This window comes from Lissotriton vulgaris, chromosome 2_1 (assembly GCF_964263255.1).
Source record: "Lissotriton vulgaris chromosome 2_1, aLisVul1.2, whole genome shotgun sequence".
Classification (NCBI taxonomy): Eukaryota; Metazoa; Chordata; class Amphibia; order Caudata; family Salamandridae; genus Lissotriton; species Lissotriton vulgaris.
In genome coordinates this window covers 1414843300-1414857816 of record NC_141687.1, presented here as the reverse complement: position 1 = coordinate 1414857816, position 14517 = coordinate 1414843300, and the positions used below count along the sequence as shown (strand labels likewise).

At 47.1% G+C, this 14517-nt stretch overlaps 1 protein-coding gene across 1 annotated transcript in view; it reads left to right on the top strand.

The window, feature by feature from the left end:
• PIH1D2 (PIH1 domain containing 2) overlaps positions 1 to 14517 on the top strand; it is a 198227-nt gene that overhangs the window by 53842 nt on the left and 129868 nt on the right. The window contains exon 2 of the mRNA XM_086957185.1: positions 7438 to 7654. Coding sequence (XP_086813311.1) covers positions 7475 to 7654 — 180 coding nt within the window. The 5' untranslated portion in view covers positions 7438 to 7474. The remainder of the gene's footprint in view (positions 1 to 7437; positions 7655 to 14517) is intronic.

Here is a 14517-nt window from a genome sequence, read left to right as displayed (position 1 = left end):
GTCTCAAACCCCACTTTCTTAAAATTGGCATTAAAAATATTTTCCTTGGCAGGCTGTAAAATTTACAAAAAAGTATGCAATGTAGGGTGGACTGTACAGAAACATCATCACAGGGACATAATGTTAGGTTTTTGGACCAACAATTTAGGTCCGGAAACGTAACCAATCTAAAAAAGGTCCCCCCTAAATCGTGTCAGTAGCATGCGGGAGTAGCAGCTTTGCACCTGGATCAAATATGGCTGGATACCCTGCCCTTTGAGAATCAGAAGGTTCTCCATGACTGATGTCTTACATTTCTCTTCCATCCATCGTTTGTTCTCTAAAAAGTGCAAGCACGTTTGTTTCAGCTTCTTCCTAGAAACAGTTGCTAAGCAACCCGGGGAGTCAAAATATTCTGTGTGACCAATGTCAACCAGAAATCTCTTTATATACATAATCCAGGGGATCCTTGAGACCCCCTCTAGACTAAGGCAATCCAGTATTACTTCTCTGTTCAGGCCTGTCTCATCAGTTGACCACACTTTATGCCACAGTAAGGTGGAATCAACTTTAATGAGGTCTGAGATATAATGCATACCTAGTTCTTGATGGCACACAAGAGTGGAAGTGGACTGCGGGACACCTAATAAGTAACGGAGGAATGCATTCTCACAAAGCTGTAAAGTGTGAGTTTCTTTTATCCCCCATATCCCTGCACCATATGTCGCCGTGGACGCGCATTTAGATTTGTATATGTCCACTAGTACTGGGACTGGACGACCCCCTAGTTTATTAGCGAAGTGTCGGACAGCCCGGATAGCTCGCGAAAAAGCCATTTTTCTAGCCTGAGCTGCCGAAGACGAAGTCCCCCTTTTGTCAAAGTTAATGCCCAGGTAAGAGAATGTATCAGTCATAGCTATTTTTGTGTCTGAGAGAAACATTTTAGGGTCTTCCTTGTAGTACAGCACATAGTGAAAGTCTTGCTTATGTTTATCTTTAGACCTCTATCACTCATGTACTGTGAAAATTTAGTGAGCGATCTTTGGAGGCCGACTTGGGTCCGTACCATTATCACTGCATCATCTGCATATAGTAGAATGGGGACTGGGGTATTCCTAATTTTGAGATCATCAAGCTGATCTTCCATGAGATGAGAGGCTACACTGTTTATATATAAGTTAAACAGGAATGGTGCAAGTATGCATCCTTGTCTCACTCCCTTTTTTATATTGAATTTGGAAGTGCATTCACCCTTATTCCCATGCCGGACCCTTGCCCCAGCCACCCGATATAGTTCCTTTATAAAAAATTAAGCAGTTTCGGTTCAACACCCAGTTGCAGTAATATGGACCATAGTTTATCATGGTTCAGACAGTCAAAGGCCGAACTTAGGTCTACGAAAGTTAAAAATAAATTTTCTTTTTTAGCCGTTACATACTTCGCTATTATCAACGCTAAGTTCAGACCTTGCTCCGTTGTGCCTAGTCCTGCCCTAAACCCGTATTGAAACTGTGAAAATATACCTTGATCTTCCACCCAAAGTTGCAATCTATTAAGTATAACCCTCCCAGCAACCTTCATGAGTGAGTCCAATAAAGAAATAGGTCTGTAGCATTTTGGATCACTACGGTCACCTTTCTTAAAAATGGGAATCACAATGGCCTCTTGCCATGTATGAAAAAACCCATGTTTATTACAGCTGTTTAAGACGTTAGTTAAAAGTGGGGCCCATAATTCTGTATTAGATTTATATACGTCTACCGGCACCCCATCCGGTCCTGGCGCTTTCCCTGTAGCACTATTATTAATAGCCGTTTCAACTTCTATTAATGAATATTCGATATTTATAGGGAAGGTTTTTTGGGCCACGTCAAAAACTCCATCAATTTCTTCTGAGCTCGCAGCCTCATTTAAAACATCTGCCTGATAGAGCTCACTGAAATAAGTTACCTATGTCTCTTCAGTAATTGCCACTTCTATTTTGTTGGTTTCTTTATCTGCGAAAAAAGGAGCATTTACGGCCTTCCAGAACCCAGTGTTGTCTTTAGCCAGGCAGGCTTGATGTAACGCCTGCCAGGCTTCCTGCTTCAGCTCTCTTTTATGTTTTTTTACTACGTGTTGATAGGCAGTTCTGGCAGATCTTATTATAATCTGATTTCTTGGTTCACTCTTTAGTGTTAACATAGAGGGGCCGATTAGGATGGAGGATTTTCCGCCTCCTCCGGGCCGGCGGAAGCCACCTCCGGCCCGGAGGAGGCGGAAAATCCATTGCGGGCTCACCAAAGACCCACCGCCACATTACGATGGCTGGTGGGTCTTGGTTTCTGTCCGCTGCTTTTCCGCCGCGGTCGGATTACAACCGCGGCGGAAAAGCTCTCATTTGGCTGGCAGTGTCTATCAGACACCGCCGGCCAAATTAGGAAGCATTTGAAAACATGCTTTTCCGCGGCGGTTTTTCCGCCGTGGAAAAGCATGTGTACTTTTGATTTTGGGGGCCCGTTGCGGGCCCCCAGGGTGTTGGTGGGTGGGGGGTGCACATGGGGGGTACCTATGGTACCCCCCAGCATTTACATGCACAATGCGGCAGGCACCGCGCGGTGCCTGCCGCTTTGTGCATGTAAATGTTACACATGCACTTTTAACATTGCGGCGGGTGCTGCTTCAAGCAGCACCCGCCGCAATGTTAAATATCCAGGATGTGACCGCCAGGGTGGCGGTCACATCCTAATCGCACATGAGGGAACGCCGCAGCCCATGCGGACGTTCCCTCATACTCTGGGGTCGCGGACGGACTCAAGTCCGTCCGCGATCCTAATCGACCCCTAAGTGTGCATGTGTCTTGCTGCACTCCGAGTTGATCCACCTCTGTGCCTTTATTTTGTCATGTGTCTGCGGTCTTGTGAGAAGCTGTTGGATTTCCTCAATAATTTTGAGGAAAGCCTCGCTAACTATAGCATCACCAATTTCTGCAGTGAGACATATTTCAAATTCCCTCTGTTTATTTTCGATGAGATTTACAAAGAAGGCTGTTGGCTCTACCTTATTCCACCTTATGGCATATCCATTCTTCTTTGCAAGGCTTAGTTTATAACTATATAGGTTCTCAATTAAGTTATTTACTTATCCTTTACTCCTTGCAAAGGAGAGGGATAGGCTGTTTGGGTAATGATCGCTCATTGCTATCTCACATGTGTCATAAGTGAGAACACGACTGGAATGCCGCTTAGTTATTAGGGCAAAGTCTATGACAGATTTACATCCCCTCCCAATAAATGTTGGCTTAAAAGGGACCGGGGGGAGCATAATTCATTTATGAGCCCAGGTCTAGTTGAAAAATTAAATCATTAAAAAGGTTACCCACGGTCGTATGTGAAAAATGTGCGCTAGTATCTTCTCTACCTGAGCCCAAGCCGCAGATGTTCAAATGGCTGTTTGGGCATAAAAGGCAATTGAAGTCTCCCACCCATATAACGCATCTGTCACCTGTAGATTTTTCTTCAAAACTCTTTAAGGTTTGGGACATATCCTCTAAGATGTTACTTATCTCTGCTTTTGGAATATCATTATAGAAATTTATCAAGACAATTTTTTGGTTTCTCCCATCTGTCATCTGCAATATCTGGTAGTATTCAGAGGCAGGTTCAAATTTTACTGTTACGCCATTTAAAAGATTTGATATGTAAGTCCAAAGGCCCCCCTTATTTCTTCCCCTAGCCATACGAGTAGCGGGGGCATGGAAAGTGCGGTAGCCATTTATATGAATGGCCTCCGTTACCCAACATTCCTGTAAACAAATAAAAGAGTATTCTTGGATAAATGATAGGCAGCCAGGATCTCTAGTCCTGGCTGATAGCCCCGCGATGTTCAAAGACATCAGTCTAATATTATCTGCTATCTCTGTGTTGGTAGCTTTTGTCCTATCAATTCTCTGTAAAGGTGTATCAGCTGACGTGCTTCCAGTTTTACTTTGGCGTGTCAGCTTGTGCTAGTTAAGGACCCTGGCCTGCTCGTTGAGTACCAGAGGTACTTCCCTTGCTATTAAATTTGTGATCGAATGTGGGTTGAATGGAGTTTCAGCTTTGTTGTGTATGTATTGATTTTTTTCTAGAATGGTGTCGGGGTAAGGCCCTTTTTCTATTTTGTTTCTATTACTCTGTACAGGAGGGTTTTCCGGCTTATCCAGGATCCTATTAGCTGGCATACTCCTACAAGGAGATGTTTTTTTTTCTATAATTATTCCCACTAGCTTTTGTTTCTTTTGTCTTTTGCCCCAAATTATTTAATATGGCAATATTTAGAGACAGCCAGTCCACCATATCAAGTGTGCTATATCTGTTACTAGTTGGAAATCCCATTTCCAACCCATAGACCTCAAGAGCTATTCTATTTCTGGGATGTTTTAATCCCGTACTCCCCTCCATGAACATTCCCTGTGAAGCATAATTTGATCTATTTATTTTAGGGCTGTAAAAGTAAGTAAGATCAAATGGCTGTATACTTGCGTTTGTCATGTAAGGCCACCCATCACAGATGTACTGAGGAGCTTGCGTGTCTCTGAAATTTATGATAATGCAATCTCCTTGGATGTTTTTTCTACTTCTCCCCACCCAACTAACCCTTCGTACTAGCAGAATCTTACTATGGGTGTGTGGGGGTAGGGGTCTGTTGGCGTTAAGCCAATGTATAGTCTTGTTTTTCAATTCTGCAAAAGATTACGAAGTACCTTTCCCTAATTCAGGGACTCCTGTCAGGACAATGACATAGGGGGTGGATTCTGGGGGCAGGTCTATACTTGGTAACAAACGTCCTCGATCATCATTTGTATCGGTTCGATTCCCCCCCTCCTGCGTGGTTTTAATTCCCCCCCCCCCTGCCACCATATGAATTGAGTCCCTTTATTTGGGAATATTTTCAACGTTCTTTGTACACAGTGCGCCTTTCGCTCTTTTCTGTAATAGTCCTGTCATTGGATCACAGCCAGATGTCTGAGGTGTAGAAGATGACGCCAGGGCATTCCTTGTCTCTTTTAGTGGGACCGGTTTCTCTTGGATCGCTGTTAACATTATCGGGTTTGTCTTTTTATTAAGCTCGAGATTTGATAGGGACAGTTGCTCGAGTTTTTTCAGTCTTTCTTCCATGTATTTTAGTCTATCCGTAATGGGCCGGATGGAGGATTTTAAGATTTCACCTAGTTTTGCCCAAAAGCCCTCCCCAAAAACGTGGATGGCAAACCGAAGTGTTAGCAGGAGTAGGGCTTATTTCCGATGCATGTATATCCGGGCTAGTTTGTGCAACAAGTAAAGGGACATCTTTATTAACTTTTGCAGCTTTTTCTTGCCTTCCTCTTTTAATTTCCACCACCTTCTTCTGTTTAGATATTGCTCCTGGTGTATGTCCCAACGAAAGAGTAATACCCCCCTTCTCAGCCATTGTTTGAACACAGGTTGATACTCTATCAGGCAAGATTATCACTGTGTCTGTTGTGTTTTACGTCTGTGTGTTGGTTATTCCACCAGCCATAGTAGTTGTAGAATCTGCGGTTATATCGCTATTAGGACTTATGGCTGCTGAGTCATTGATGGTATTGATGTTTGCACTAACTTCTGGGCTGTTAGACAAGACGATGTTACCCAAGGAAGACGGTTTTTAAATGCTGGGTCTAGGGAGAGGCGGCGTTCAGTTAGATCAATTTCACGGGCTAATACTTAAGCAGCTCTTATAATGAATTTGTCTAAAGTTCCTGCCACAGAACCTCCAGATGCAGCAGTCTTCCCTCTTCCTAGGTGGTCAGCCATTACAGGTTAAAGTAGGTACTGCTACGACGTATTAATGAAAGTAAGTACACTTACTGTTTTTTGTGTCGATCACCGATGTTAGGGGGGTGGCCCAGCCCAGCCTAGCCTTTCTAGCCTCGAACAGGCTCAAACGGGCCCGCCCTTGGCCCGGGCTTTGCCCGGCGCACGCGCAGTCCCGCGATGGGGGGGCTCTCCTCTGTTTTTAAGCGCCTCCAGGCGCGTAATGGGCGGTGGCGGCTTCCGCCGCAAAGGCTCCTGGTGAGTGTAGTCCCCTCCCTGACCGCGGCCGCGCTGCAATGGCGAGGAGCTGCGGCGGCGGGAGGGAGACCAGCAACAAGATCAGGGAAGCAGTGGCAGATGATTGCAAATAGATAGGTTGAATTGCCCCCAAGAGTCCGTAGAGCACTCATTAAAATATAATAAGGTAACCCAATGTTATCTAATGGGCGAGGTAGACCTCACAGTAGTGAAAAACTAATTTGAGTTTTTTTATACCAGGACATATACAACTTAAACACACATGTCCAACCCTTTAACTACAAAGCACCCTGTCCTAAGGGCTGTCTAGGCACTACATTAGGGATGACTTGTATGTAATAAAAGGGGAGTTTTCAGGCATGGCAAGTTGAATTGGCCATTTAAAACTGCTAACAGGCTGCAGTGGCATGCCTGAGACTTGTTTTAACGGGTACTTTAGTGAATGGCACAATAAGTGCTGCAGGCCCACTTGTAACATTTAATTTACCAGCCCTAGATATATTGCATACCATGTTACTAGAGACTTATGAGTAAACTAAATATGCCAAAACGTTATAATGTTTTAGCATGCGTTAGCAGTGGTAAAGTGCACTGAGTCCTATGGCCAACAAAAATGAATCTAGCAAAAATGGGAAGGGTGAATGCAATATGTTTGGGGGCTGTCCACCCTAAGGATGACGGATTTAACACATCCCTTTTACCTCTTCCCACCAACTGAACCCTCAGGTCACCCTCACCTCCCTTTACCTCTACCAACCCCAAAGCTCTCAAGTCACCCTCACTTCCCTTTAGCTATACCCACCCCTGAGCCCTCGAGTCAACCTCCCCTCCATTTACCTCCACCCATCCCTGAACCTTGAAATCACCCTTACCTCCCTTTACCTCTAGCCAACCTTAAAATCCCTTTATTTATTTTAAATAACACAAGTATGTTATTTCAAAAAGAAAATACCTGTGTGGTAAAGATTGCATGGTAAAGGTACTGTTTGGCAAAGGCGAGGTAAAGGCTCTTTCCACTTAAGCAGGACACAAATGCTTTTGGGGGCACCTCCTAATGATGTATGCCCTTCAGCATGTTGGTGGGCAAGTTTGCCTCTTTGACAACTTGCACCCTATGTAGTCCCTCCCCTCAAAATTTAGAGCTTGTTTATATGTTGATTATTTTATGATCCAGGAAATGTTTTCTCCTGAGGAATTGCTCATGCCGTTTCCATTTTCTTAAATGTAAAGCTGATGGAAGCATGCGTCTTTCCCCAAGCAACAAGCTGCATCCTCACCATGCAGATCTTTAGTCATGGTATAAACTAAAGCATAGCAAATGTTTGCATTGGCTAGAATGCAGAAGACAAATATTGAAGTAAAAAAAGTGTTTGTTTTATTTAATTGTCATTGATGTGTTTTGTAGGTACATTTTAGCCCTGGGAGAACAGTGTGTGCTCCTAATGGAAGCTGGCTCCTCACGAGATGTCCTCCAGCACGTGGAGCAGTTCTGGAGTATGCTGGATGATTTGGCAGACAGTGACCCAGCAGCATATAAGACATTTATACAGCGTCAACTGAGGGATGCTAAGGAACAGTGTGCCCCACCTGAACCTCACATATCACTGCATACCAAGATATTGGTAGGAATAGTCATTGCTGAAAACTGTTTTTTTTTTTTTACAGTTGTGAGGTGCATGTGATTGAAAACAGTGCTCTGGCTGTACAGTGAAAAGTAATCCCTTCTGCACATTTTGCCAGTGTGAAGGGTGATTTATAAAGTTGTGTTTTAGAGATGTACTTGGCCACGGAGAGCCCCACCACTAAGGGGTACTAGATTATCCATTTAAGAAGCTGTTGTTGCAATAGTACCATAATGAGGTAAGGTAGATTGAGGTGCCAATCATAGGTATTCAAACATCCTTTCATGAATATTGGAAATGCTTCATGCTGTGCAAGAGGTGAGGTGAAAACTTAGCAGAGAAGTTTAAAAATTTAATCTGTTAGACTTCTATCCACAGATTCCTTACACCCAGGCATCAGACTGAAGCCTTATGTTATATATATGAGTCTTATATAGCGCAACGGCTACTCCAAGGGAGTGTCCCGGCGCCTTACATTTTTCATGAGCAGTACTGCTGTGTGCCATTACGTAGCGTTGTTTGGCTCTGCGTGGCACCGTCGGCCGCGCTGGAAGTGACGTGCGCAGTGCCTGTGTAGGCGCACTGATGTCAGTTCTTTTTTTTCTGCCCCAGTCAGTGCAGATCTGGAAAGAGCTAACCCTAGTCCAATTTTTTTACTGACATTTTTCGACTTTTTGTCAAAGTCCTTTTAAGATTTTTCTCTTGATATGGCAGGACGTGTACTAGTAAGGCTGGCTTCAAGCGTCGAAGAGGGCTTCGCCCATCTGTCAAAGTCATCGGTTGAGCATAGTTATTCAAGGCCTGGCTCCATGGTTGAGCCTGTGCCTCCCAAGTTTCCAGGAGCCGCAGCGACCCCCACCCAACTCCCTAAGTTCTGTAAGGCCATGCACCTCATATGTGGGCAGCCCATTCCTTCTAGAGCATCTTCTTGCCCCATGGGCTCGGTAGGAACCCCCACTGGTTCTCTGGCTCCAGTCGGGCCCCTTGGATCCATAGATGGATCCGGACTAGCACCTCGACATTCCCCAGCCCCAGTGCCGACGCTGCTGGTGCCCCATGGCAGTGCCATCCCCATTCTAATCTCTGACACTGAGCGAGAGGGTGTCGTCCGCCAACTGGAGCCAAGCCTTCCAGTCCAGAGCCCAAGCCCTATTCTTATGGGCTGGGACTCTGGGATAATTGGAAGGGGTCGCTGGACCCTGAAGAATGCCAGCCCCTAGACTCCAACATTGACTGCTGTGAGGAATGGGTGAAGGCCTGTGGACTGGACACATCTCTAGAACCTTGCATGCTGTCTCTCCCTAGGTTGGCTACGTAGGAGGGGGCTTCTTTTGCTATGGTGGTGAGAAGGGTGGCCGAGGTCCTGACCCTTCGCCTACCCTCAGTGTCAATCAAGACTAACTTCTTGACGGAGGTGCTTCAGCCGGGAGCTAATCCCTCAAAACTGCTTCTCCCTTTCAATGAAGCTCTCACTTGGTCCAAATCCTGCACTGGGGCTCCTGTGCACAGGACAATAGCCCGCCGCCACTTCCCTGCCCCAAGGGACGCCAATTTGCTCACACAACACCCTAGCCCGGAGAGCTTGGTGGTCCTAGCTTCCATCTACCATGTAAATCCTAGCGCATTCCAAACCACCCCTCCAGATAGGGAGGCCAACAGGCTGGACACCTTAGGTAAGAAAGGGTTTTATTCCACCAGCCTGGTATGCTATTTGTAAACAATGCATACCTTTTGGACTGTTACTTCCATTCCTTGTGGAATTCAGTAGCGCAGGTGCTGCCTGTGTTCTCGGAAGAGGCCCTGGCCCTACTCACTCAAGCTATGTATGGTGGAAGAGATGCAGCTAAGTTCACGATTCGATATGGACTGAACATGACCGACTCATTGGGCAGAGCCGTTCTTCGTAGGTGGCTTTACTACACCACTCCTTGCTTTCTGAGGGTGCCGACGCGTCGCCTATGGACATACTCTTTACTGGCTCGCCTCACTTCGGAGGCAAAGCGGACTCAGCACTGGAGCTCTTCGAGAATATCAGAGCTACAGCCAGGTCCTCTGGCCTTTCAATGGCCACCTGCCAACCCCAGTCCGTCTTTCGCTCCTTTTATGGACACGGAAGGGGTTTCTAGCCACGTCTTTACCAGCCCAGCCACCACCACCACAAGTTTCTCAGCCTCTGCATGTCTGAGAACACGGGACCCACAGACCCTGTGGGTTGGGCAGCCAGAGTTCAGGCCAGTCCCTTACCTCCCTCCCCAAGCAGCCACAGCATCCAAACCCATTTAGCTTGCCCTCTTACCATCATGGGCTCCCAGTGGGAGACAGGATACGTCATCACCTGCCCTGCTGGAGGTCTATAACATCAGACCGCTGGGTTCTTCAGATTGACCGAAGGGGTTACTCTCTCCACTTCATGACTACTCATCCACCCATGCCACCCACTTTCAACAGGCTGACAGAGGGCCATCTACCCTTGTCAGAAAGTGACCGCTCTCTTGGCCAAGGGAGCCATAAAGAGGGTATCAATGCCAGAAGTAGGTTGTAGTTGTGATTCCCTCTACTTTCTGGTGCCCAAGAAGGATGGAGGCCTTTGTCCTATCATAGATCTGCGCCCTCTCAAATTCTTCGTCAAGAAGGAGAAGTTCAAAATGCTCAAGTCCTGTCTGCTCTGGACCCCGGAGAATGGATGGTAGCGTTGAATTTGCAGGATGCATACTTCCACATTCCCACCCTGCCTGCCCACAGGCATTACCTGCGGTTCACGGTGGGCCACAAGCACTTTAAGTTTACTGTGCTTCCTTTTGGCCTCACAGCGCCCTGTTGGTGTTCACTAAGTTGATGGCGGTTGTTGCAGTTCATCTGCGGAGATCAGGGTTGCTAACCTTCTCCAGTCTCTCGAGGGCTGACTGTTAAAAGGCGAGCTCGCCCCATGTGGTTGTCTCCTACCATCAGACTACAGCGGGCCTCCTGCACTTGCTGAGATATACTATTAATGTGCCGAAGTCAGACCAGTCTCCCTCTAGGACGCTTCCTTTCATCGAAGCTGTTCTGGACACAGTGCAGTTACTGGCCTATCCTCCTGAATGGTCAGTCCAGCATATTCAGGCTCTGAATCCAGTGTTTCAACCTGGATTTCATTGAGACTGACTCCAAAGCTTCTGGACCACATGGCCTCCTGCATCTTTCTTGTGAAACATGCATGCTGGTATATGCGGGCTGTGCAGTGGGACCTTAAGTTCCAGTGGGTGCAGCACCAGAGGAATCTCTACAATCTCGGAGGGAACTCCAAAAGATCTGCAGTGGTGGTTAAAGAACAGCCATTATGTCAGCAGCAGACCCCCCCCTTTCCCCAACCAGATTTGACACTGGAGACCAAACCATCACTCCTGGGATAGGGCTTGTTAGAAATGGGAGTCTCTAGTTGGCAATGGTTTGCACCTTTGTCCAAATAGGAACCCTTGCTTCTAGTCAGGGAAAGGTGAAAACACTCTTGAATAACCCCTGCTTAACCCCTTGGTAGCATGGCACAAGCAGACAGACTTATCTCAGAGGCAGTGTGTAAAGCATTTGTGAACACATACAGTAACACAATGAAATCACTACAAATGGACACCACACCAGTTTAGAAAAAGAAGTAACCTTTACTAGACTTAACACAAGACCAAACGACAAAAATCCACAATACAGTAATCCAAAATAAGACTTTAAATGGTAGCAATAGCTTAGTTCAATGTAGATGGTAAACGCAGCACTTTACTCTCAAAGTACCTTGGATGCATCACGCAAACCAAACCAAAGGGTCGCAGGGAAGGTGATGCGTCCATTCCTTGCTTCGGGGGAGGTGATGCGTCGGCTCGTTACTGCAGCGCAGGGGAGGTTATGCGTCGGTTCCTTACCGGAGAGGAGATGATGCGTTCGTTTCTTACTGTGTTCCTGTTACGATGCAACAAGATGGTGCCTCGATATGATGCAACGATCCGGTGCGATGCAACAAAATGGCGTCTTTGATGCGATGCGACAACGTGGATGCGATGCGTGCATGCCCGACGGCTGTTCGGCGAAATCGATGAACTTTGCAGCCGCAACAGGCCCTGCGACACGCTTCTCTGGTGATGTGACGGCGACATCTGCGGTGACGGCACGCTTCTCCGGTGATGCGACATGCTTCGTCTGCAATGCGATGGCGAACAGCGGCGGAGGCATGCTTCTTTGGCGATGCGGCTGCAACTGCTTCTCCTCGTTGCATCGCGCTTCCAGCTCCTGGCGACACGCAGTCTCTCAGAGGGCCCAAACAACAGCAGGTACCTCACTGCAGGTAGAATTCCCAGCTAGGCGACTCAGGGGGAACTGGTGGTGAAGTCCTTGTGTCCCTGAGACTTGAGAACAGGAAGCAAGCTCAGCTTCAAGCCCTTGAAGATCTTCCTCAAGATGATTAAAGTACACACAAAGTTCCTTTTCTCCTTTCCTTGGCAATAAAGTAACCACTGCAGGCCAACCCCATACAGTCACTTTCACAGGTCCTCCTTCAGCTTCCTTGGTTCTTCTCCTTGGCAAAGGGTTGTCTTGATTCCCAGAAGTGATCTAAAGTTCTGGGGTCTGGGCCCCAATATTTATACTGCAAAATCATTTGTTCTCTGAAGGCAGAGGGTGTCTGTGCCCAGCCAAAACCAGTTCTGTCCTCCTGGGTGCAGCTTCCGGGCAGGAGGTGGAGATCGCATTGTTTGAGAGCAGACCCGGCCCAGGTAGCTAAAAGGAAATCTCCTCACCCTACTCTCTATTCTATGAGGGCTCAGGACAGTGAAAGAAAATCTCTGCCCCCTACTCTCTATTCAATGTAGGGTCTATGCAGCCCAGCCCAAACCCATCAGACTGCTGGAGCCAAGGCCCTCTCCAGCCCACTGTCAATCACAAACCAGACATGGAATACACAACCCTAGCAGAGACATGCTGGATGGTTAGACAAGAAAATACCTACTTTCTAAAAGTGGTATTTTCAAACACAGAATGTAAAAATCACCCTCACTTAAAGATGTATTTTAACATTCTGAGTTCAGGCATACTAAACTCTAATTTCTACTGTGTTCCTAGGATTATAAGATGTTATAATAAAACTGACTATTCTGGCCTATAGGAAAACGAAATTGGCTGTAATTCACTATCAGGACAAGCCACACACATCAGGGCATCTCCTACCTTTTACATACAATGGACCCAGCCCTTGGGCCTACCTTAGGTGTGACTAATATGAAAGAAAAGGGAAGGTTTAGGGACTGGCAAGTGTGTGTACTTGCCACGTCGACATGGCAGTCCCAGACTGCACACAGGCTCTGCAATGGCAGACCTGAGCCAGATTTAACCTGCTGTGGGTGGTTCAATCAGTGCTGCAAAACCACCAACAAAACCTAAGGGGATGATGGACGGAGTGTTAAACATTGCAACCACTCATCCCCAGTCAACTGATCTGGGTTTAATCCATCATCATTCTTTAGCTCGCTCCGCCACCCCAGTTCAGACATGGCCATATGCAAATCAGTCTGACCCTGTGCCTCATGGGAACAGTCCGGCCCGAACTGCCAAGCCATGTCTTCCCTGGACCGGAAATAAGCATCCTGGGACCGGTTTCTGGCTAATTATCCGTCATCAGTCAGTCTAGCTTAAATCCAGTACCCTGCCAACTTAGGGCGAACAAAGCGAAACCAAAGGGGATGATGGACGGAGTGTTGAACATTGCAAGTACTCACCCCCAGTCAACTGATCTGGGTTTAATCCATCATCATTCTTTAGCTCACTCCGCCCCCCCCCCCCCCAGTTCAGACATGGCCATATGCAAATCAGTCTGACCCTGTGCCTCATGGGAACAGTCCAGCCCCACCAGTGGCATATGATTTACAGGCCCTGGGCACACATGGTGCACTGTACTAGGGTCTGACAAGTAAATCAGATAAGCCAATCATGGAGTCAATAATCCAATACAACACTTTACAAAAGGGAGCACTTGCACGTTGGCACTGAATATCAGTGGCAAAGTGCCCAAAGCATCGAGACCAGCAAAAACATAGCAAAAACACAGGAGGCAGCAGTGAAAAATGGAGGGGGGACCCACACCAATGGTGCCAAGTCTAACAGAGCGGTCATTTGGGAGAAATGGAGATCAGAATATTCTGGTCTCCGGCAGGGTCCAGACTCCACATAAACCTACTGGCAACGGGCAATCCAGTTGGCATTAAAAGCCTTTCTGCCCTCCTTCAAGGATAGGCTGGTGCAGGTATTCACGGACAACACCACTGCCATGTGGTACTGCAGCAAGAAGGGCGGGGTGGGGTTGTGGACTCTCTGTCAAGAGGCCCTGCATCTCTTGAGATGGATGGAACGTCCGGGCATTTCCCTGGTGGTTCAATACCTTGCAGGCTCTTAGAACGCCAGGGCAGGTAAACTCCGCCAAAGGTGCCAAGTAGATCACAAAAGGTGTCTCCATCGGAGATGGTGCACTGTCTCTTCCAGCTGTGGGTTAAATCTGTTGGCCACCACCAAGAATGTGCAATGACAGCAGTTCTGCACGCTGTAGTTTCCGTAGCGGCTCTCGCTCAGAGACTCTCTTTCTCTAGTGGAGGTCAGGCCTCTTCTACTCCTTTCCACTCATACTACTCCTGCCCAGAGTTTTCAAGAAGATCGGGAACAACCAGGCCCAAGTTATCCCTGTTGCTCCAGATTGGGTTCTGAGAGTTCGGTATCCTGAGCTGTTGAGCATAGTCATCAGTCCTCCGATCAGGTTGACTCTTCCAGAGGTTCGTCTATCACAGTAGCAGGGGAGGGTTCTACACCCGAACCTGTCAATGTTCCTCCTTCATGCTGGAGATTGTGCAGTG